Below are 22,438 nucleotides of genomic sequence, written 5' to 3' on the forward strand. Positions count from 1 at the left end.
GACAGGTAGGGCTCAGGCTCACTAGGGACAGGTGGATAGGTAGGGCTGACCAGGGACAGGTGGGGTTCACCAGGGGCAGTTTGGGCTCACCAGGGACAGCTGGGCTCACCAGGGACAGGAGGGGCTGACCACAGACAGGTGGGGCTCAGGGCTCTTACTTGGCGAGGCGTCACCGCCAGTGCTGCGGAGGTGTGGCTGTGTCGTGGGGAGAGTGGCTGGCGGGGTTGGTGTGGAAGGAGATGAGCCGAGTGAGCGCCTCTCCCCTGGTGAAGGGGCCTTGAGCACTCGGCCTGTGGCTGTGTGCCTGGTGCTGGACGCCTGAGGCTGCGGCAGTGCTGGGGGCTTCCCCTGGCTGCGTGGTCCTCCTGTGTCCCCACCCTGCACCTGGCCTCTCTGCTGTCCCATGGCCCGATGTTGAGCCTGTGCTGTGTCGTCTCCCTAATGTGGCTGTGTGCTGGCTTGCTTTCTGGACAGATGACAAGACGTTCCAGTGTGAGATGTGTTTCAGATTCTTCTCCACCAACAGTAACCTGTCCAAACACAAGAAGAAGCATGGGGACAAGAAGTTTGCTTGTGAAGTCTGCAACAAGATGTTCTACCGCAAGGACGTCATGCTGGACCACCAGCGGAGGCACCTGGAAGGTGAGCCTGCTGCCTTGGGGAGGAGCTCGTCAGGGGGGTGGGCACAGCTTGGCAAAGCCCCTTGGGATTCTGTTTGCTGGTGCCCCCCTCTGGTGGGCGATCTTCCTCTGAGCATCCGGCTCCAGCATGGAAAGGCGCTGTCGGGGATTAATGGTGGGGAAGGAATGGTGTCTGAGATCAGCCGTGCTACGGGGCAGAATGCTCCAGGAGGATGCTGCTAGCGAGGCCTTGAGTGATTTCTCCCTCGTTGCTCATCCTCGTGGGGTCCCTGATGGCCTGAGCAGCTCATAGCAGGCTTGGGGCATTGGGGGACTGTCTCTCCGTGTGCTGGGCTTATGAGAACCAGGCACAAGAGAAAGGTGGGCATCTGTGGGGTGAGTGGAAATGAGGGAAGACTGGAAGGGAGGTGCGGGGTGTGGGTGACCCCACGGGTGGACCCCCAGCTGCACGGGCAGCAGCCCCAAATGGGGAGGCACAGGTGCCAAGGGCAGGGAAGCACCTGGACTGCAGGTGTGTCCTGATCCCGCCTGCAGCCTTTCTGAAGACCTGCTTGCACAGACCCTCTTTAGAGTGAGCGTTTTAGTTTTGGTCATCCTGATTCTACCCTCAAAGCCACTGCCCTCTTGCTGACCTGAGCACCTTTACATAGAGTTTGAAAAATACCATTTTACAAAGAATTGCAAATAAAGCATATGTGTTGAAAAAGAAAGGGAAACAAAGTTGTGTGTAAAGTCTGTTCCACACAAACGTGTGTACACACGCATCGTCACACTTTTTAAACAAGCCTGGGGCCTCGTTCTCTGTCACTTTGTACTCTGCTGTCTCACCCGCCGTGCTTCGTGTGGCTTTGTCGGGCCCACCGCTCTTTCCTCTGTGGTCTGTCAGGCGGTGCACAAAGGGCCTCCAGCAAGCCGGCTGGCCTTGGGTGAGCTGCTGTGTGCCTCAGTTTCCTCATCTGTGCAGTGGGGTCACCCTCATCACCAGGTGGGTCTTTGAACCAGACCCTGCTTTGGAGCCCCATGTGGGCCCTAAGTGCCAGCTGCCATCAGTGCTTCAAGCAGTTGGGGGTTTCCTGATTGTCAGATACCTGGGTTTCATTTTACGGCTTTGTACATTTTACAACTGACGCATAACTCCAGTCATTTTCCATGGCAGTAAAGTAATGCCATTTTGTGCTTTTCTCTTAAAGTTGGAGCATAATGTAAGGCCCTGCTTCAGACCTGGTGCGCTTTATGCCCCTGGGCGTCTTTTGGAGAATGATGTAGTCTCTCAGGTCCAGCTTGCAAGGGTGTTCTGAAGTCTGGCTCTGCATTCGCACCACAGTGTGCAGGAATGTTCCAGAATGGGTCAGCAGTGTACAAAAACCATGATAAATGAATTTCTGTCTTCGTTTTATTCAGAGGTTACATTTTTCGTGTAGACTTCTTTAAGACAAGTCTGTTTTTGATCCCAATCATGAACCGTTATGCTTAAAACCATAGAGATTTCATTATCATCTGCCTTTTTACCCTGATCCTGACTAGTTTAATTTGCAAGGATGAGTATTTGTGCCTTTTCAATAAAAGTGCCTGCCTCCTCCTGAGCCCTTAGGTTGAGTAAAATTGTGTCCTTTAACGGCAGCTCATTGGAGCTCTTCCTCAGGGTAAAACGTGAAACATCCGCTGCCCTCATCCTTTCCCAGCTGTTTCATATGTGAGAACTGTTGACCGAACCCTGTGGGGGTGCAGCTGCTCCGCCTCCCCAGGAGCTGGATGAGAGCAGTGCTTAGCTCTGAGGCATCGCATTCAAGGGACGCCACTCACTCACCTGTCCCTCCACCACGGGCAGCTCTGCCCTCCCTTCGTCCAGCTGGAAGTACACTGGGCTGAGGGGGAAACTGACTGATGCTCATGTGTTCTGTATATTGATTCTCTTGCTTGGGTGGGTGTCCCAGGAGTGAGGCGCGTGAAGAGAGAAGGCCTGGACGCCGGCAGCGAGCACCTGGTCCGCTACAAGAAGGAGCCCTCAGGATGCCCCGTGTGTGGCAAGGTACCTCTTGTGCTTGGTTCTAGGAACTGGAATGGAAAGCCCATCATTTCCTTAAGTCAAGACTCAGAGCTCTATCCAGTGAATACTGAAGGGAATCTTTAGGATCCGAGCAGATGTCAGGGTGTCTGAGCTGTGCACCCATGCGTTTCTTGTGCCTGATATTTCCTTCTCATTGCTGGCAAGGTGGGTCTCCATAAATGGGCTTAGAATACGTGACTTCTCCTTTATGGCCTGTTTCCCCTTTTGCCATGATTTTCTATTCCCAGCCTCGTGCCGTCCTCTTTAGTGCTGCTGAGATGTGTCCCTGTGCTAGACCGGAGCCCAGTGCACTGAGGAAGGAGGAGGTCTGCGGGCCTTTCTCTGCCTGGGCAGTGCTGGGCTGGCCTCCTCAGTAGTATTTCTGAGTGAGAGTGTTGACCGACCCCAAGGCCACAGGCATGCTGTGGCATGTTCAGTGGATGCTGGTGCTCCCTGAGTGAGCAAAGTGTGCCATCAGTCCCGGAGGCCTCCAACGTGGGCTGTCAGTGAGGACACTGAACCCTGTATGTCCAGAAGCACACTGCCCGTCAGAGGAGCCCCAGGGCCACATCCCATCATGCCACCACTCATTGGCTCATGCTGGGAACCTCATCCTGGCTCTGCTGTCTAGGTCATGACAGCTTGCCACATGAGTGGTGTTGCTGTTTGCACACAAGCTCCTTTGTCTTGATGAAAATGCTGTTTCTTGTCCCTTAGACTCGGGAGTTGGTGAAGGTCAGCCGTGTCCCCAAGACTAGAGTTAGAACTCAGCCCTCACGGTCATAGAGCATGTGCTATAGAATGAGGGTGCCCAGAGGGGCTCCCACAGGGCTGTGTCACCATGAGGGCTGGTACGGAACTGCCAACTGTTTGAGTGCAGCTGCTGGGCCTCAGCCCTGCACAGTCTGCATGAGCCGTCTGGCCCTGGAGCTACAGTGCACGCCAGCTGTGACTCGGCCCAGCCTCCTGGCACATGGCTATATCACCAGATCTTTTGACCTTCTCAAAAGAGAAAACCCAAATCTGTTTTTATGTGAAATTTCCAAATTTTTCCAAACACAAAGCAAACAGGTCAGCAGGGCGATATGGCCCTTGGGCCTCATGTTGATCCTCGGACTTACAGTCTGGGCAGGGGGCTGACAAGCCTGGAGGGACAGAGGGAGCTGGTGCCTTGGGACATGAGCCCAGGTGGTCAGGCCCAGCCACACACAGGGCAGGGTGGACAGAGCCTGTGCTGTGTCCTCGTCCTGGTTATCCTGCCTGCTGACCACTGGCTCTCGGGCAGCACTGGTACCATGTCCCTTCCATGCCTTTGAGAGGTCTATGTGTGAAGCCACCCAGCTCTGTGACCAACGTTCAAACACGTTTTACTCTGAAATGTTCATCAGGTACCCACAGAGGGTTGAGGCAGGCAGTGAAACAGCATGAATGTTATTGAAACTGAATTTTTCACTGCTTCTAACCATTTCTTGTCTCCAGCCCAGTCTGCCTTGAGAACAGAGGTGTTGGCTGCCTCTGTCCCTCCCAGGAAGCCCACCTGTCGAGTTAGCTTCTGACCCAGCACCCTAGGCTATGAGCGTAGGGCATTTGGCCCCAGATCACTAGAAATCTTGAAGAGAGACATCCCGTGAGAACATTGGCCCTCTGTTTATTGCAGGTTGTTTCCTTTCATTCATGTTTCGCGTTCTTTCCCTGAATGCGTGCAGTCAGGCGAGCTCCGGGTTCCTTGGCTCCTAGGACTGGCTGTCAGGCAGAGGCTCAGATTAGCGGCAGGCCCTGGAGCAGCCTCTGCTCCCTCTCTGGTCTGCGGAGCTCTGTGCTGGTGGTGCAGGGCCACAGCTAGCCTGTGACCTCAGTGTTCCCATCCTGGCCCAGTGCTTGCCCCAGAGGGATGCCCAGTGGGCGAGTGTTGGGTGAGTGATTGAGTGCACACAGTCGTCACGCCAGACCGGAAGTGGCATGAAGTGGGGGGAATGGCTGTGCACAGTGCCTGAAACCTGGTGCACACACGGAGGCTGGGACTCTTCTTTGATTCCTTCTTTCAGAAAACTGCAGCTCTTTCTGTGATGTCCTGGCTTCTTTGTAGGCCCCATCCTAGTGAAATATTCAAGTGACTGGGTAGTATTTACAGTGAAGACTGTGTTAGAGCAAAGCATGTGTTTAAATGGTGAAGTGAGTGATCGTAATTCTAGCACCAAGTGGTTATTTGTGTCTCAACCCCTGAGTTGTTGGAACTAAGCTTTGGGGGGAACATGCTGCATTTTGGGGCCTGGTTACAGTTGTCAGGGAAGCCCTCTACGTGTGTAGCATGACTTCCACATGGGAGGCTGCTCATGCTCAGCTCTTCTGCCCCCAGGTGTTCTCCTGCAGGAGCAACATGAACAAGCACCTCCTGACACATGGGGACAAGAAATACACTTGCGAGATCTGCGGGCGCAAGTTCTTCCGTGTGGACGTGCTCAGGGACCACATCCACGTCCACTTCAAGGTGTTGGCCAGCGTTGCCCTTCCCTGGGTAGTCATGCGGAGGTGCGGCAGGCCCACGGGTCAGCGTCCTGACACACCTGTTGGCTTGCCCACCTGCCTCTCTCCAAAGGAGTCCTTGTGACTCGGCTGCATCTCCTGCAGCCTACCTGCGGGGCTCCAGACTGGGCACTTCCCGGGAGCAAGAACAAGGGTTGGGATGGAGGCATGTGCTCCCTCCCTGCCCTTGAGGGGAGTGAGGAGTTGGTAGGAGCTGGGGGTCGCAGCAAGGAGCGGGGTCATGATGGGCAGGAGAAGCGCCAATACAGGGAGAGATGATAGGCAGTGCCGAGACCCAGATGAAGAGGAAAAGCACACCCACCCAAGATGCCTGCCTTCAGTGCAGCGACTGTCCCCGGCATTTCCCAGCCCCGGGGGTGAGGCATGTGTGTGGGAGGCTCCCAGTGCAGATGCCAGGCCACGTGAGCCCACCTGAGGTGGAAGGAAGGGCCCAGGGGGAGCCGAGAGCCTCGAGGGGAGGGACTTAGACCCCTGCGGACCCGCTCGCTGTGTCCTGCTGGGACCTGATGTGCCAGTCCCACAGCCGTCCTGAGCCCCCACCGCTTTGTCTGCAGTGGGGGCCCTGAGGCCTGCGCAGCAAGGGGTTCCTGCAGGAGAAGTCAGGGCCAGTGGAGGTGCAGGGCCTGGCCGGTGCGAGTGCCTGTGGCTGCGTGGCCCCCAGCCGGGGGTGCAATCTCGGCTGGGTGCTTTCGAATGGACACTGCCATTTCTTTGCTAGTGGGAGAGACAGAAAGGGACTGAATTTGAATGGCTGTGAGATGATGTAGTTGAGGGAATGAACAGTAGGTCTCTGTGAAACCTTATGCTTCAGGAGGGGCTGGGATGAGGGGACAACGGACTTTTTAGAGGCAGTTGCTCTCACCCCTTAAATTTTACTTCAGAAGGAAACCTGGCACCCTGGCAGGCTTTGCCGGAAAATGGGTAGCAGGGAGGAGAGTGGACCACAGGCCCTGTAGCCATGGGAAGAAGAATTGGGGCACCAGTGAGCAGGCCCTCCTTCCCTGCAGCTGCGCTCGGCAGGGCTGCTCCTGGCTTCTCGGCTGGTCCCCGCCCAGCTCAGCATCCTTAGTTTCTCTGGCCCTTTGGATGCCTACCAAGGTGCATCTTGCAGTCTTTTTCAGACAACTTCCTGGAATTTAGGACAATCCTGGCCAGGTCACAGGAAAGAAGCCTTAGAGCCCACTGACCACAGATTCCACCTCAAGGCCAGATGTTAGGCATTCCTGAGTCCAGGCAGCACTGCCTGGGCTGGGATGAAACCCAGGGACATGGGGTGGGAACTTGCATCAACTTTGCTGCCCCCACCCTCAGCCCTCAGTGGGCATCAGCCCTAGGCATTGTGGCATTATCTGGATGCAGCAAGAGCCTGGTGGTTTTATGTCAGGAAGGTGGGGTGTGAAGTGGGGACCTGAGGGGACTGTTTGTATCTGGTCCCTTGCCTGTCATATAAGGGATGTGACAAGTGGGAGCTGGTGGGCCTTCCTACTCTGCAGAGCGGCGCTGGCTTCTCCATGTGGGCGAGTCTCACTGTCCTGCAGTATAACTAAGCCAGCAGAGTGCCCTCCACGTGTAATGAAAACCAGACACCTGTTTTACCAGGACATTGCGCTGATGGATGACCACCAAAGGGAAGAGTTTATTGGCAAGATCGGGATTTCCTCAGAAGAAAACGATGATAATTCTGATGAGAGTGCAGATTCCGAGCCTCACAAGTACAGCTGCAAAAGGTGTCAGGTAACTGACTGCTGCCTCGGGTGCAGGGCTGTCTGGACAGGAAGTTCAGAGAGCAGGGCTGCTGGACCCAGAGGCTTGGGCTGGGCAGGAGGGTGTCCCCTCCCAGGGTACCCCATGGGCCGTGCCTGCTCGAGGCTGGGAGCAGCCATGGTCAGCCTCTTAACCCCCGACTGGTGGTTATGGTGGCGCCGCCCTGAGGAGCTGGCCCTCTCCCAGCCGGGTGGCGGGCTGCACAGGGCATCCTGGGCGCCTTGGTGCACGGCAGTGCTGGCACTGGCCGAGGCCGGTGTGCTGGCGTGAACACTGTACCTGCTCGCAGCTCACCTTCGGTCGGGGGAAGGGGTACCTGAAGCACATCATGGACGCGCACAAGGAGAAGGGTTACGGCTGCAGCATCTGCAATCGGCGCTTTGCCCTGAAGGCCACCTACCATGCCCACATGGTCATCCACCGCGAGAACCTGCCTGACCCCAACGTGCAGAAGTGAGGCGGGGCTGGGGGGACTGGTGCGGAGGGAGGGTGCATTCCCTTGCAAAGGCAGGTGCTGGGGGCAAGCCTGTGTCCCCTGGAGCCCCACGCCAGGGCCTCAGGCACGCTTGCCAGGTTGGCTGTATTTAGTCCTCTCCCAGGACATGTTACAGAATAAACATGGTTCTTGGCCTGCCTGCAGGACAGCAGTTAGGTCCTGTGAATGCTGGTGTCACATCTGGCTGTGGCTCCTGGTCAGGACCACTAGTGAGTGCATGGTCCCCCTCACAGGCCACGGTAGCCACCATGGACGCCATCACCAAGTGCCGCAGGCTGGCAGCTTGAACAACAGAAACGTGTTACCTCAGTTCTGGAGGCTGTAGGTCCTAGATCAGGTGTAACAGGGCTGGTTCCTCTGAGGTCTTGAGAGCACCTGCGCCTGACTCTCCCCTTGGTATAAATAACTGTCTTTCCCCCATGTCCTTCCCCCATGTCCTCCCATGTTGTTTGGTCTGTGAGTATCTGTCCAAATTTCTCCTTTTTATAAGGACAGCGGTCATACTGGATTAGGGCCATCCTGATGACCTTCTTTTTAACGTAATGACCTCTGTGAAGATCCTGTTTCCAAACAGCCACATTCTAAGGGACTGTCCATCAGGACACCAACAGGAATTTGACAGGAACACAATTCAGCCCATAACTGAGACTAAAATCTGTGTGCCTCTTGTCATGTGCCAAGCACCTTTTTGCCTCACTTTTGCTGATAACACTCCCCTCGGAAGTGCGTTCTGCTGCTGGCAGTCCCACGAGGCTGCGCGGCTGTCCTGAGCCCATGTTTGCTTCCAGGTACATTCACCCCTGCGAGATCTGCGGGCGTATCTTCAACAGCATCGGGAACTTGGAGCGGCACAAGCTCATCCACACAGGTAGCCTGGCCCCCAGCCGGCGGGTGGGCCCAAGTGGCCGGCCCACCTGCTCACTGCCAGAGAGCCCGAGAGAAGGCTCCAGGGAGGCCGAGGACGGATGGCTCCGTTGCCACTATTTCAGCTGCAGGTGGAGGCCAGCTTCCCTCCGGCCTTTCCCTCTAATACCAGGGCAGTGTGTGCAGGTTGGAAATTTGCTGTTTGTCTTCAGGTGTGAAGAGCCATGCCTGTGAGCAGTGTGGGAAGTCCTTCGCCAGGAAGGACATGCTGAAGGAGCACATGCGCGTGCATGACAACATCCGGGAGTACCTGTGTGCTGAGTGTGGGAAAGGTGCGGGTGCACTTGGACCAGAGGGCAGTGGGCGGGTGGCCATGGTGGGTGGGCTCAGGTGAGAGCCACAGCACAAGCTGGCCCATCCGGGGAGGGGTCACCGACCCACCTACAGGTGGCCCTGACTTAACATCATTTACTTAGAAAAAAGATATGGATGAAGTATTTAAATGAGGGATTCAGAAGGAATAGACACCACAAACTGAGGATGTAAATCAGTTGTTTTAGAAGTACGGAAATAAGTTTACATGTGGTCACCTGGAAGAGGGAATTGTTCTAAACATCCCCATACTGTCTGCATGCTCACATGGAATCCCAGGCTATTAACTACTGACTGGAACCAGCCACATACTAAGACACTGATTTACTGTGACCAGTGATAACTCTAACCTTTATTTTAATCAGGTGAAATTAGTTAAATAACCAACCCATTCACAAAACATCTCACATCAGCAAGTGAAATGAGGGGAAAGAAAAAAAACAGACCAGGGTAAAATTTTAACCCAATTCTGTTTAAAAACCAAGACAAACTGTCCAGAAGGTTAGACGGTGGCTCTTCCTAGCAGCCACCAGGGCTGTCTGTAGTGGTGTGCCCCAGGACCAGCCTCATCACATGCAGAACAAATAAGATCACACATACCAGGCTAGAAGACCTAGCTGCAGAGGAAAGCAGGCAGTGCCCTCTTCCCCTGCCCCACCCATCTCCAGGACCGTTCCGCAGAGGGGACAGTTTTTGTCTGCCCTCCAGAGTAACCCAGTGTGAGGGCAGCCTGCTGAGGCTCTCTACCAAAACATTAAGTGGGTTTGTGAGATAAAGTTGACCTGACACTCTTCAGAAGAACCACTGTGAAAGAGCCATTGTTAATGTTTCCTAGGAAATTTCTAGAGGTTTCTGCTTATGACTTAGCCATAGCTCTGCTGCCTTGTGCTCCAGCTGCCACCCCCACCTTTATCCTGGGCCCCTTTCCTGGTTGCTGCCACCTGCCCCCACTGGCTGGGGGAGACTGTAGAGCAGGATAAAGATGGGAAGGGTCAGGGGGAGATGGTGTGATGGGTGGGCAGAGAGAAACCACACCTGTTCTCCCCAAGGACCTGGTAGCTCTGAAGTCAGAGCCACACCTTGTAATGTTGCATACATTTTTATATGAGAGATGTGTTCAATATTTAGTTTCATGATATCCTTCATGAATTCTGAATAGTTTAATAAATGCTTTATTTAACCCATTTATTTCACATAATGTTAAAACACTGGTATCGTGATTTTGCTCTTGTGTATGACCCCTAGTACTTGTCTGATCTTCACTTATCTTGCTTTTTATTTACTTAAAACTCCATCTTAGAGATCTCTTCATATCAGAATAGGTAAATATAGCCCTAATTCTTCTCCTAAAATTCTAATAGGATTCCATTCTGTGGATTCCTATAACCAGACCCTTTTATTTATGTACAAAGGGTTTTTGTGTGTGTGCAGTCTTCTGTCATCACAAATGATGTTGCAGGAAACGCTCTTGCATATTATTACTTATATTGTTACCTGAAAATTCTAGACCTGACTGGGGCTTATTCTGGTGAGAGGCTGTTAGAAGTAACTTGTGGCCCACCTCCTGACAGCCGTTTCTGTGCATGGCATGGTGCTGAGGATACACGGGACGTGTCTTGGTCGCAGTCCCTTTGTGTGCCATGTGATACCTGGGACAAAGCTGGAGAGATAGCTGTGTGGCCTGTGTGAAGAAAACCACCAAGGAGAATTAAAGATGGCAGCATGAGGTGAGACAGAGGCCTTCTCCCAACACCACATATAATACGAAAATACAGTTAATACAACTAATCCTGAAAGAGCAACAGGAAAGAGGGCTGCGCCAGACTGCACACACCTGGAGAACAGAGCAGACCTCACGGAACAGGGTAACACCAAAGCTGTGATCTGGCGGAACCCAAACCCCTCCCCCACCCCAGCTCACCTGCGGGAGGAAGAGAAATGGAGCGGGGAGGGGGTGGAGGCCTAGGACTTCTGAACACCCAGCCCTGGAGATCTGCTTTGGGAGCACAAACCTGCATTGCATGGTGCTCTGGAGATTAGTGGGGTTGGAAAGCTAACACATGGAATACTTGGAGAGACTGAGATTCCAGCTGCTTATGGAAAACAGGGATCCACATCCAGCTGCTATGGGACAAAAGAAAGGCAGGCAGTCTGAGAGACTTCCTAACAGTCAGGGGGCTGCTAAAGGGGCAAAGATTGCACAGAGCTTGCTGCTCAGGAGAAAGGACAAGTGGACAAAATTGTCTGGGCGCACTCTGCCCAGCAGATTGGAAACCTTCAGGAATTTCAGGCACTCCAGCCCCCTGGCTGGCTACACAGCTCCAAAGCCCCTACTGTGATATGCAGCCTGCTGCGCCTACCTCCCTGCCAACCAGCACCAGCTCGCAAACCCCCAGCCCTTGCCCTGGCATCAGGCCAACCAGAGGGAGGCCATGCCTATGGCAGCTACAAACGCAAAGCATAGAGGCTACAAACGCAACCTGTATGCTTGGCCCACTGGCTCTGGCACTGGAGACAGGAATAGCAGCCAGAAAGCAGGAAACAGCTCTTTCCCCCATCCCACCCAGGCACCAGCGTGGCTCCCCTGTGACCTCCGACATCACTCCAGGGGCTAAGCAGCTCCAAAGAGTAGAGCTTCTGGGCACTAGATGCTGCCACATTCAAATATGAAATGTCAAAGGAACCTGGTTCAAACCAAAATCCCACAAACCCCAGGAAAAGGGCCAAGTGTAACTGAACTCATCAATCTTCCTGAAAGAGATTTCCAAGTAAAGATCAAACATGCTCATGGAGGTATAGAAAAATATTCAAGAACTTGGGTGAATTCAGGACTGAGATTCAATCATTAAGGGATACAATATCTGAAATGAAACATACACTGGAGGGATTTAAAAGAAGTTTAGATGAAGTAGAGGGGACAGTAAATGGAATAGAAATTAGAGGAGGAATACAAAGAAGCTGAGGTACAGAGAGAGAAAAGGATCTCTAGGAATGAAAGAATATTGAGAGAACTGTGTGACCAATCTGAACAGAACTATTTGCATTATAGGGGTACCAGAAGAAGAAAAGAGAGAAAAAGGGATAAGAAGTGTCTTTGAGGAGGTAATTGCTGAAGACTTCTCCAATCTGGGGAAGGAGTTAGTCTCTCAGGTCATGGAGGTGCACATATCACCCAACACAAGGGACCCAAGGAAGACAACACCAAGACATATAATAATTAAAATGGCAAAGATCAATGATAAGGACAAACTTTTTAAAAAAGCCAGAGAGAAAAAAGATCACATACAAAGGAAAACTCATCAGGCTATCTATCATCAGGCTTCTCAACAGAAACCTTACAGGCCAGAAGGGAGTGGCATGATATATTTAATGCAATGAAGCAGAAGGGCCTTGAAACAAGAATACTCTACCCGGCAAGATCATCATTTAAATTTGAAGGAGGGATTAAGTAATTTCTAGGTAAGCAAAAGCTGAGAGAATTTACCTCCCAGAAACCATTTCTACAGGGTACTGTGGAGGGACTGCACTACAGTATTAGATGGAAGTGTTCCTAAGGCTAAATAGCTGTCACCAGAGGAAATAAAACCACAGAGAAAGTAGAACAATTAATTGCTAAGCAGATGCAAAGTCAAATCAACTACCCCCAAAGTCAGTCAAGGGATAGGCAAAGAGTGTAGAATATGATACCTAATATATAAAGAATGGAGGAAGAAGAAAACAAAAGAAAAAAACCTTTAGATTCTGTTTTTAATAGCATACTAAGTGAGTTAAGTTAGATTGTTAGATAGGAAGTTACCCTTGAACCTTTGGTAACCATGAATCTAAAGCCTGCAATGGCAATAAGTACATACCTATAGATAATCACCCTAATTGTAAATGGTCTGAACACACTAATCAAAAGACATACAATCACCGAATGGATAAAAAAATAAGACCAATCTATATGCTGCCTACAAGAGACTCACTTCAAACCGAAAGACATACACAGACTAAAGGTGAAGGGATGGAAAAAGATATTTCATGCAACTAATAGGAAGAATAAAGCAGGAGTTGCAGTGCTTCTATCAGACAAACTAGACTTCAAAACAAAGTGAAGAGATAAGGACATTACATAATGATAAAGGGGTCAGTCCAGTGCAGGATATAACCATTATAAACATCTATGCACCCAACACAAGAGCACTTACATATGTGAAACAAATACTAACAGAATTAAAGGGGGAAATAGCTTGCAATGCAGTCATTTTAGGAGACTTCAACACACCACTTACTCCAAAGGACAGATCAACCAGACAGAAAATAAGTAAGGAGACAGGCACTGAATAACACATTAGAACAGATGGACCTAACAGACATCTACAGAACACTCCACTCAAAGGCAGCAGGATACACATTCCTCAAGTACACATGGAACTTTTTCAAGAATAAATCATATACTAGGCCACAAAAAGAGCCTCAGTAAATAAAAAAAGATTGAAGTTGTACTAATTGGCTTCTCAGAAAACAAAGGTATGAAACTAGAAATTGTACAAAGAAATCAAAACGGCTTACAAACACATGGAGGCTTAACAACATGCTCTTAAATAATTGATGGGTCAATGACCAAATAAAAACAGATAAAGTAATATATGGAGACAAATGACAATAATTCAACACTGCCAAACCTGTGGGACACAGTGAAGGCCGTGCTAAGATGGAAGTTACTGCAATACAGGCCTACTTCAGGAAAGAAGAACAATCCCATATGAACAATCTAAACCCATAATTAATGAAACCAGAAAAAGAAGAACAAATCAGGCCCAAAGTAAGTAGGAGGGACATAATAATATTGGAGCAGAAATAAAATTGAGAAGAATAAAACAAAAAAAAAGAATCAATGAAAGCAGGAGCTGGTTCTTTGAGAAAATAAACAAAATAGATAAACCCCTAGCCAGACTTATCAAGAAAAAAAAGAGTCTACACACACAAACAGAATCAGAAATGAGAAAGTAAAAATCACTACAGACATCACAGAAATACAAAGAATTATTAGAGAATACTATGAAAAATTATATGCTAACTGGATAACCTAGAAGAAATGGACAACTTTCTAGAAAAATACAACCTTCCAAGCCTGACCCAGAAAGAAACAAAAAATCTGAACAGACCAATTACTAGCAATGAAACTGAATTGGTAATAAAACTACCTAAGAACAAAATCCCTGGACCAGATGGCTTCACCACTGACTTTCATCATGCATTTAGTGAAAACCTAATACCCATCCTCCTTAAAGTTTTCCAAAAAGTAGAAGAGGAGGGAATACTTCCAAACTCATTCTATGTGGCCAGCATCACTCTAATACCAAAACCAGGCCAAGACGCCACAAAAAAAGAAAATTACAGACCAATATCCCTAATGAACATAAATGCAAATATTCTCAACAAAATAACAAACCAAATTCAAAAATACATCAAAAAGATCATCATCATCCCAGGGATGCAAGGATGGTACAATATTTGAAAATCCATCAACATCATCCACCACATCAACAAAAAGGACAAAAACCACATAATCATCTCCATAGATGCTGAAAAAGCATGTGACAAAATTCAACATCCATTCATGATAAAAACTCTCATCAAAATGGGTATAGATGGCAAGTACTTCAACATAATAAGGGCCATACATGACAAACCCACAGCCAACATCATACTTAACAGCGAGAAGCTGAAAGTTTTTCTTTAAGATCGGGAACAAGACAAGGATGCCCTCTCTCCCCACTGTTATTCAGCATAGTTCTGGAGGTCTGAGCCACAGCAATCAGACAACACAAAGAAATAAAAGGCATCCAGATTGGTAAGGAAGAAGTTAAACTGTCACTGCAGATGACATGATATTGTACGTAAAAAACCCTTAGGAATCTAGTTGAAAACTACTAGAATTAATGTCTAAATTCAGCAAAGTTGTATGATACAAAATTAATACACAAATCTGTTGCATTGTGGATTCCTATACACTAATGATGAACTACAGAAAGAGTAATCAGGAGAACAATTCTATTCACAATTGCATCAAAAAGAATAAAATATCTAGGAATAAACCTAACGAAGGAAGTCAAAGACCTCCCCTCTGAAAAGTACAAGGCACTCATGAGAGAAATTAAAGAAGATGCCAATAAGTGGAAATACATCCCATGCTCATGGATTGGAAGAATTAATATTGTCAAAATGGCCATTCTGCCTAAAGCAATCTACAGATTCAATACAATCCCTATTAAAATACCAACAGCATTCTTCAACAAACTCGATCAAATAGTTCTAAAATTCATATGGAACCACAAAAGACACCAAATAGCCAAAGCAATCCTGAGAAGGAAAAAGAAAGCTGGGGGGATTATGCTCCCGACTTCAGTCTCTACTTCAAAGCCACAGTAATCAAGACAAATTTTGTACTGTCACAAGAGCAGACCCATAGACCAATGGAACAGACTAGAAAGCCCACATATAAACCCAAACATATATGGTCAGTTAATAAATGATAAAGGAACCATGGACATACAATCGGGGAATGGCAGCCTCTTCAACAACTGGTGTTGGCAAAACTGGACAGCTACATGGAAGAGAATGAAACTGGATTATTGTCTAACCCCATACACAAAAGTAAACTTGAAAAGGATCGATGACCTGAATGTAAGTCATGAAACCATAAATTTCTTAGAAGAAAACAAAGGCAAAAATCTCTTGAATATAAACGAGCAACTTTTCCTGAACATATCTCCTTGGGCAAGGGAAACAAAATAAAAAATGAGCAAATGGGACTACATGAATCTAAAAAGCTTCTGTACAGCAAAGGACACCATCAGCAGAACAAAAAGGCACATACAGTATGGGAGAATACATTTGTAAATGACATATCCGACAAGGGGTTAGCATCCAAAGTATTTAAAGAACTCACCTCAACACCCCAAAAGCAACCCAATTAAAAAATGAGCAGAGGATATGAACAGGCAATTCTCCAAAGAAGAAATTCAGATGGTTAACAGGCACATGAAAAGATGCTCCACATCACTAATTAAAAGGGAAATACAAATTAAAACCACAATGAGGTATTACCTCACACCAGTTAGGATGGCCAACATAGAAAAGACTAGGAACAGCAAATGCTGGTGAGGATGCGGAGAAAGGGGAACCCTCCTACACTGCTGGTGGGAATGTAAACTAGTTCAACCATTGTGGAAAGCAGTATGGAGATTCCTCAAAAAATTAAAAATAGAAAAACCATTTGACCCAGAAATTCCACTCCTAGGAATTTATCCAAAGAAAACAAGTTCTCAGATTCAAAAAGACATCTGCACCCCTATGTTTATTGCCGCACTATTTACAATAGCCAAGAAATGGAAGCAACCTAAGTGTCCATCAGCAGATGAGTGGATAAAGAAGATGTGGTACATATATACAATGGAATACTATTCAGCCATAAGAAAGAAACAAATCCTACCATTTGCAACAATATGGATGGAGCTAGAGGGTATTAAGCTCAGTGAAATAAGCCAGGCAGAGAAAGACAAGTGCCAAATGATTTCCCTCATTTGTGGAGTATAACAATGAAGCAAAACTGAAGGAACAAAACAGCAGCAGACTCACAGACTCCAAGAAGGGACTAGCAGTTACCAAAGGGGAGGGGTGGGGGATGGCGGGTGGGGAGGGAGGGAGAAGGGGATTGAGGGGTATTATGATTAGTATACATGGTGTAGGGGGATCACAGGGAAGACAGTGTAGCACAGAGAAGGCAAACAGTGAATCTGTGGCATCTTATTACACTGATGGACAGTGACTGCAATGGGGTACAGGGGAGACTCAATAATAGGGGTGAATGTAGCAACCACATTGTTTTTCATGTGAAACCTTCATAAGAGTGTATATCAATGATACCTTAATAAAAAAAAATAATCTTCATATCTTTAAAAAAAGAAAAGAGAAGAAAACCACCAGGCCCGGAGAGACTCAGGCCTTGTTCCAGGTTTGGGGATTCTAACTGATTAAAAATACCAGTTTTTCCCAAAGTAAATTGTAAATGTGACACAAATTCAATCAAAATTCTCACAGAGGCTTAAAATTTCCACCATGTGGCAGGCATGTTTAGTTTAAAACAGTTCACAGATAGTGTTAAAATTGACGGGGACATAATTGTCACACTGGTTGTGATGAGGAGGCTGGAATGGGGGGTGAGCTTTGCTGTGTCTTCTGTGCATTTTCTGTTTTTTGATGGCTGTGTATTTGTGATCTAGAACCATTCACGTTAGATGCTTGTGGGAAGGGTGCTGGTTTGAGGCAGGACATTAAGGAGCAGCACCCTTCTGTTCACATACCCACTGGGCACGGGACAGCTTGCAACACCAAGGGATTAACAGAACTGGCCTCAGGGCCTTTGCACTGACCATTCCTCCACCAGGAATGCTGTTTCCCCAGGTAGCTGTCTGCCTGTCCCACACGTCTTCAGGTCACTTTTTCAGATGCATCCTCTAAGACGATCCCGTGACCCTCATGATGAGCCAGCAGTCTGACTGCCTCCACCCCTCCACCCCTCATCCTTGCTTTATCCTGCTTTCTTTGCCCCTTCCCAGGGGACTTGACTTGTTGGTGCCTTTTCCTGGGAAGCTGGGTACTTGGTGTGTCTCACTGATCAGTCTCTGGCATCGGAAACAGAGTGGAGCTCATGTTAGGAGCTCAGGTATCTGTTGCTGACAAATACAAGCCATGAGTGTCTTACTGCTGAGAGCGATGTGCTCAGGTTTGTACCGGCCAGGCCTGACAGTGAGGCATGTGTCTCATGGTCATGCAGATAGAGGTGGTTGGGTGGCAGAGGGCCTGGGAGGTGTGAGGCTCCCCAGGGTGTGTGGCCAGGACACACACAGGAGCACATTTCCTGGTGCAGCATGGCTGTTTGGGCGGGGCTGCTGGCGCCCCCTCCAGGTAACTTTATTGGCTGTGGTTTTTTCACTGTGACTTTTTAGTTGAAAAGATTAGTAGAAGTAAATTTGTAAGGGAAAAATCCTGTTCTGAAGTTGGTGCCAGGCCCACTGCATCCTCCGTGTCCTGTAGCCTAGTAACGCCTTTCTGCAGGAGGCAGGTGGCCTTTTCAGATACTCCGGCCCCTCTGCTGGTTCAGCCGGGCCAGTTCTCAGGGCTTCTCAGCACAACTGGGCCTGGGGTTGTTGGGGGCCAGGGCCCTGTGGGCCGGGAGCCATGTGGCGTCTGACTCTGCCCACTCCCCACCTAGGTGCCAGGTCATTTTCTGGCCTGGTGGCAGTTAGCGGTGGCCCGTCCACTGCCTTTGGGACCCAGTCTGCCCTGTGCCTGGGGGTTGCCCTGCTCCGCGGTGCCCCGGGCCCACTGCCCCCACAGCCTCCATGCTTGTCCTTCCTACTCAGCATTGCCCACCAGGGTGACCCTGGGCCGAGGCCATGGCCATTAATTCACACCATATACCAGGGTCAACCCTTCTCCACTGGCCTGAGTTTCACTAACTCAGTGGAGCTTATGCAGAGATTGGCTTTGTTACATTAAACCAAAGCAGACTGAACACCCATGCTTAGACCACAGAGTGTGTAACTTCCAGTGGACTTACGCCAGATCTTAATGACGTTTACATTATCACGATCAGCAGGAACCCTCAGCACACTTGCACGTCTCCTGCCAGATGACTCGGTTGGGTCACAGTGGTAAACTGCGAACATTTACTGAGAGCTCCTGTTTCTGTGAGCGCTGACAGGATGGGTGGGCCCCAGAGATGGGAGCTCTCTGGACATCACAGCAAACCCCCCTAGGGGCAGCTTTTGAGGGCACAACTGCTGGAGGCTGCTGGTGATAAGCCCCACGCCCTAACCTTCCCCTCTGCTGGTTCTGCACTCAGATCTGTGCCTGAGGGGCAGGGTGCAGGGTGGAGTGCAGGCAGTGTGGGGGCCCAGGTGCAGGGTGGGCCACAGGCAGTGGAGTGGGCTCTGGGCCCAGGGCTGGGTGGTGCAAGCAGTGTGGGGGGCCTAGGTACAGGCATGATGAGCTGTGGGCACTGGGTGGCTCTGGAGGGGGCGATGCTGGCCAGCAGGTCTGCTCACCTGCTTCTGAACAGCAGGCATGAAGACGAAGCATGCGCTGCGCCACCACATGAAGCTGCACAAGGGCATCAAGGAGTTTGAGTGCAGGGAGTGCCACCGCAGGTTCGCGCAGAAGGTCAACATGCTCAAGCACTATAAGCGGCACACGGGTGAGTCTACGCTCGCCTGCAGGAAGCAGGCCCCTCGCTGCTTTTCACGGTCTGAGCTCCCACTGAGCCCTGGGTCTTTTCTTCCAGGAGGGGTGGGGAGCAGCTGGTCTCAGAAAACTTCCCCTGCAAATGCTCTGTCGCACGCACCCCTGTGCACACACGCCCCTGCGCACAGGGCCCAGGTTACTGTGCTACTTGCCACTGGGCGTTTGGTGCAACCGGCCAGTTCTCAGAGTCCTTGCCCTGCACTCAGTCATTTCCCTGCAGGGAAGTGCGCCTGAGAAACGGCCAGACAAGGGCCCAGAGATGAGTGTCCAGGCTGGTTGTCACGTCTTATCTGGAGTGGTAGACACAGAAAACACTTGGGTTGGGCAGGGCCAAACTGCCGTGCATCCACAGGAAGGAACCACATAGCCATTAAAAGTGATGAGATTGATGTATTAATTTACTCAGGAGTTCATGATACAATAGGAGAAAAAACAGCCCCTGCAATGACAAACGTGAGTTTGTGTTTCGTAAAACTGGTTACAGATAAATGTGTGTGCGTGTAAGAATGACAGGAGCGTCAGAGTCGGAGGAAGATCGTCCCGTTTGGAGTATGTCTGAGTGGCAGTTTCTGGCGTGAACCTCTGCATCGGTTCCCGTGTCTGCCCTCAGTGGGTTCGGGCCCAGCTGCCTGTGCCCCCTCTGCGGGCGACCTGGCAAGCAAGCATCAAGCTATCAGCCTGCTTCAGTCCCCAGACTGACAAGAAGGTGGACCCTTGGAGTGCCTTTTAAACAAAGATTTTCCCTCAAAGTGGAAACAAGGCAGGTTAGCCACCCAGGCTGCCACACGGGTCTGGGACAGGTGCCCTTGACTGCTGGCCGCCAGTCTAGGCTGTCAGGGCCGTGTGCCAGCCTCCTTTTCATGCAGAAGCACTCCCCTTACTTGCTTCACCTTTTCTAGGTCATGTGCCGCCTCTAGGTCCTGTGACACTCTGCCTGCCACCACACCCACCCCTGGGGTGGAGTGGCCTCTGTCCCAATCTGTCCCTCTCAAGTCACAATGAGGACAGGGCCCTGTGTGTACAAGGGGCTTGATACATACAGGCCTGAGTTCAGTGGACCTTTAAAATCACTTACCTTGTTTCCACAAGTGTGTTTCTACTTGGGGGGAAAATCTTTGTTTAAAAAGCACCCCAAGGTAAGAAGAAATTCAGCTGGCCAACAGACACATGAAAAGATGCTCCACATTGCTAATCATCAGAGAAATGCAAATTAAAACCACAATGAGATATCACCTCACACCAGTAAGGATCGCCACCATCCAAAAGACAAAACAACAACAAATGTTGGAGAGTTTGTGGAGAAAGGGGAACCCTCCTACACTGCTGGTGGGAATGTAAATTAGTTCAACCATTGTGGAAAGCAGTATGGAGGTTCCTCAAAAAGCTAAAATAGAAATACCATTTGACCCAGGAATTCCACTCCTAGGAATTTACCCTAAGAATGCAGTAGCCCAGTTTGAAAGACATACGCACCCCTATGTTTATTGCAGCATTATTTATAATAGCCAAGAAATGGAAGCAACCTAAGTGTTCATTGGTAGATGAATGGGTAAAGAAGATGTGGTACATATACACAATGGAATATTACTCAGCCATAAGAAAAAAACAGTTCCTACCATTCATGACAACATGGATGGAGCTAGAGGGTATTATGCTCAGTGAAATAAGCCAGGCGGAGAAAGACAAATACCAAATGAGTTCACTCATCTGTGGAGCATAAGAACAAAGCAAAAACTAAAGGAACAAAACAGCAGCAGAATCACAGAACCCAAGAATGGACTAACAGTTACCAAAGGGAAAGGGACTGCGGAGGACAGGTGGGAAGGGAGGGATAAGGTGGGGGGGAGAAAGGGGGCATTACGATTAGCACACATAATGTGGGGGGGGCACGGGGAGGGCTGTACAACACAGAGAAAACAAGTAGTGACTATAGCATCTTACTACACTGATGGACAGTGACTGTAATAGGGTATGTGGTGGGGACTTGATAATGGGGGGAGTCTAGTAACCATAATGATGCTCATAATGATGCCAAAAAAAAAAAAAAAACACCCCAGAGGCCCTATTTCTCATCAGGTTGGGGAGTGAAGCAGGCTGCTGAGCTCCATGTGTGCCTGCCGGGTGACCAGCAGGCAGGATGTTCATCCCAGACCCAGTGATCATTCTCAACACTCAAGACAGGAACGAAGCTGACGAAACCTTAGAAGTTCCATAAATGAGGCTTTTCTCTCTCCTCCTCCTGAGCTAATGCAGAGTAAAGCTCACTGATTGGGATTCTAGTTCCCGCTCTATGGCCGTCCCCAGGGCGCTCGGCTGGATCTGGCCGTGCTCCCTTTCTGAGGAAGCTGCTTGCTAAGCCATCTGCAGCAGGGTCAGATTCTCAAGTTGAATATATTTCTCAAGCATGGTTTTCTGGTTGAGTGTGTGTTTCTGCCTGCTGTCTCTCAGCAGTTTCCCTTCTGCAGCTTCTGTAGACACTGGAGCCTGTCAGGGACAATATGCTGTCTGGTGTGTAAAATTAAAACACTTAGGAGACACCTTTTTCTGCAGGGATTAAAGACTTCATGTGTGAATTGTGTGGAAAGACTTTTAGTGAGAGAAACACGATGGAGACGCACAAGCTCATCCACACAGGTAAGCAGGGGGCAGCAAGAGAGTGTTCTGGGCTGCACGGCAGTCTCTAGTGTGCAGGATGGGGACAGCTGTGCTGCTCTTCTCTGCTGCAGCCTCTTTCAGAACACTTTGTGCCATCCTGCCTTGATGGTGGCCCCTTACCCCCTCAAAGTCAGCCCACCACAGCTTTCGAATATCCACTCTTGAATTTGCAAGTATTGGAGCAGCAGGCTTGGCTTGGTGCTCCACGCGGGAGGAGGCCCCTCTCCTGCTTTCTCTGCCCAAGCTGCGTGTTCCTATGGCCCAACCTGGTGGGCAGCCCTTCCAGCACGTACAGAGGGGAGGCCCCCTCCTCGCCTGTTCTGCGGGCTGTGGACCACCCTGCTCATGACCCGTGCTTGTCTTTTCCTCCTTGTGTGTGTGGGAAGTGGGCAAGCAGTGGACGTGCTCCGTGTGCGACAAGAAATATGTCACCGAGTACATGCTGCAGAAGCATGTGCAGCTTACCCACGACAAGGTAGAGGCGCAGAGCTGCCAGCTGTGTGGGACCAAGGTGTCCACCAGGGCCTCCATGAGCAGACACATGCGGCGCAAGCACCCGGAGGTAAGCCTGGGGTGGGCGCGGCATCCTCTCCTGGCCCTCAAGCCGGCGCCAGCATCTACTGCTCAGGCCCCAGGCGCTGGCTCAGGATCCATCTCCCTTTGCAGACCTGGGATTCCCTGAGGCAGGACCCGGGTCCTGCATTCGCTCAGCCCTGAACAGCAGCACCTGCAGCCAGGAGGCACCAGACGGGCCTCCAACATAGT

General features: G+C 49.9%; 1 protein-coding gene across 4 annotated transcripts in view; it reads left to right on the top strand.

Moving 5' to 3' along the window:
* The window catches only part of PRDM15 (PR/SET domain 15), a 77,831-nt gene that overhangs the window by 46,545 nt on the left and 8,848 nt on the right, over window positions 1–22,438 (top strand). For 3 of the 4 annotated variants that reach the window (XM_073231307.1, XM_073231309.1, XM_073231308.1), the window contains exons 13-22: window positions 475–642; window positions 2,576–2,670; window positions 5,045–5,176; window positions 6,832–6,966; window positions 7,286–7,449; window positions 8,281–8,360; window positions 8,569–8,688; window positions 18,837–18,971; window positions 21,569–21,652; window positions 22,060–22,235. In XM_073231307.1, the coding sequence (XP_073087408.1) occupies window positions 475–642; window positions 2,576–2,670; window positions 5,045–5,176; window positions 6,832–6,966; window positions 7,286–7,449; window positions 8,281–8,360; window positions 8,569–8,688; window positions 18,837–18,971; window positions 21,569–21,652; window positions 22,060–22,235 (1,289 nt within the window). The remainder of the gene's footprint in view (window positions 1–474; window positions 643–2,575; window positions 2,671–5,044; window positions 5,177–6,831; window positions 6,967–7,285; window positions 7,450–8,280; window positions 8,361–8,568; window positions 8,689–18,836; window positions 18,972–21,568; window positions 21,653–22,059; window positions 22,236–22,438) is intronic. The other variant, XM_073231310.1, reaches the window with a different exon arrangement.

This window comes from Manis javanica, chromosome 3, assembly GCF_040802235.1.
Source record: "Manis javanica isolate MJ-LG chromosome 3, MJ_LKY, whole genome shotgun sequence".
Taxonomy (NCBI): domain Eukaryota; kingdom Metazoa; phylum Chordata; class Mammalia; order Pholidota; family Manidae; genus Manis; species Manis javanica.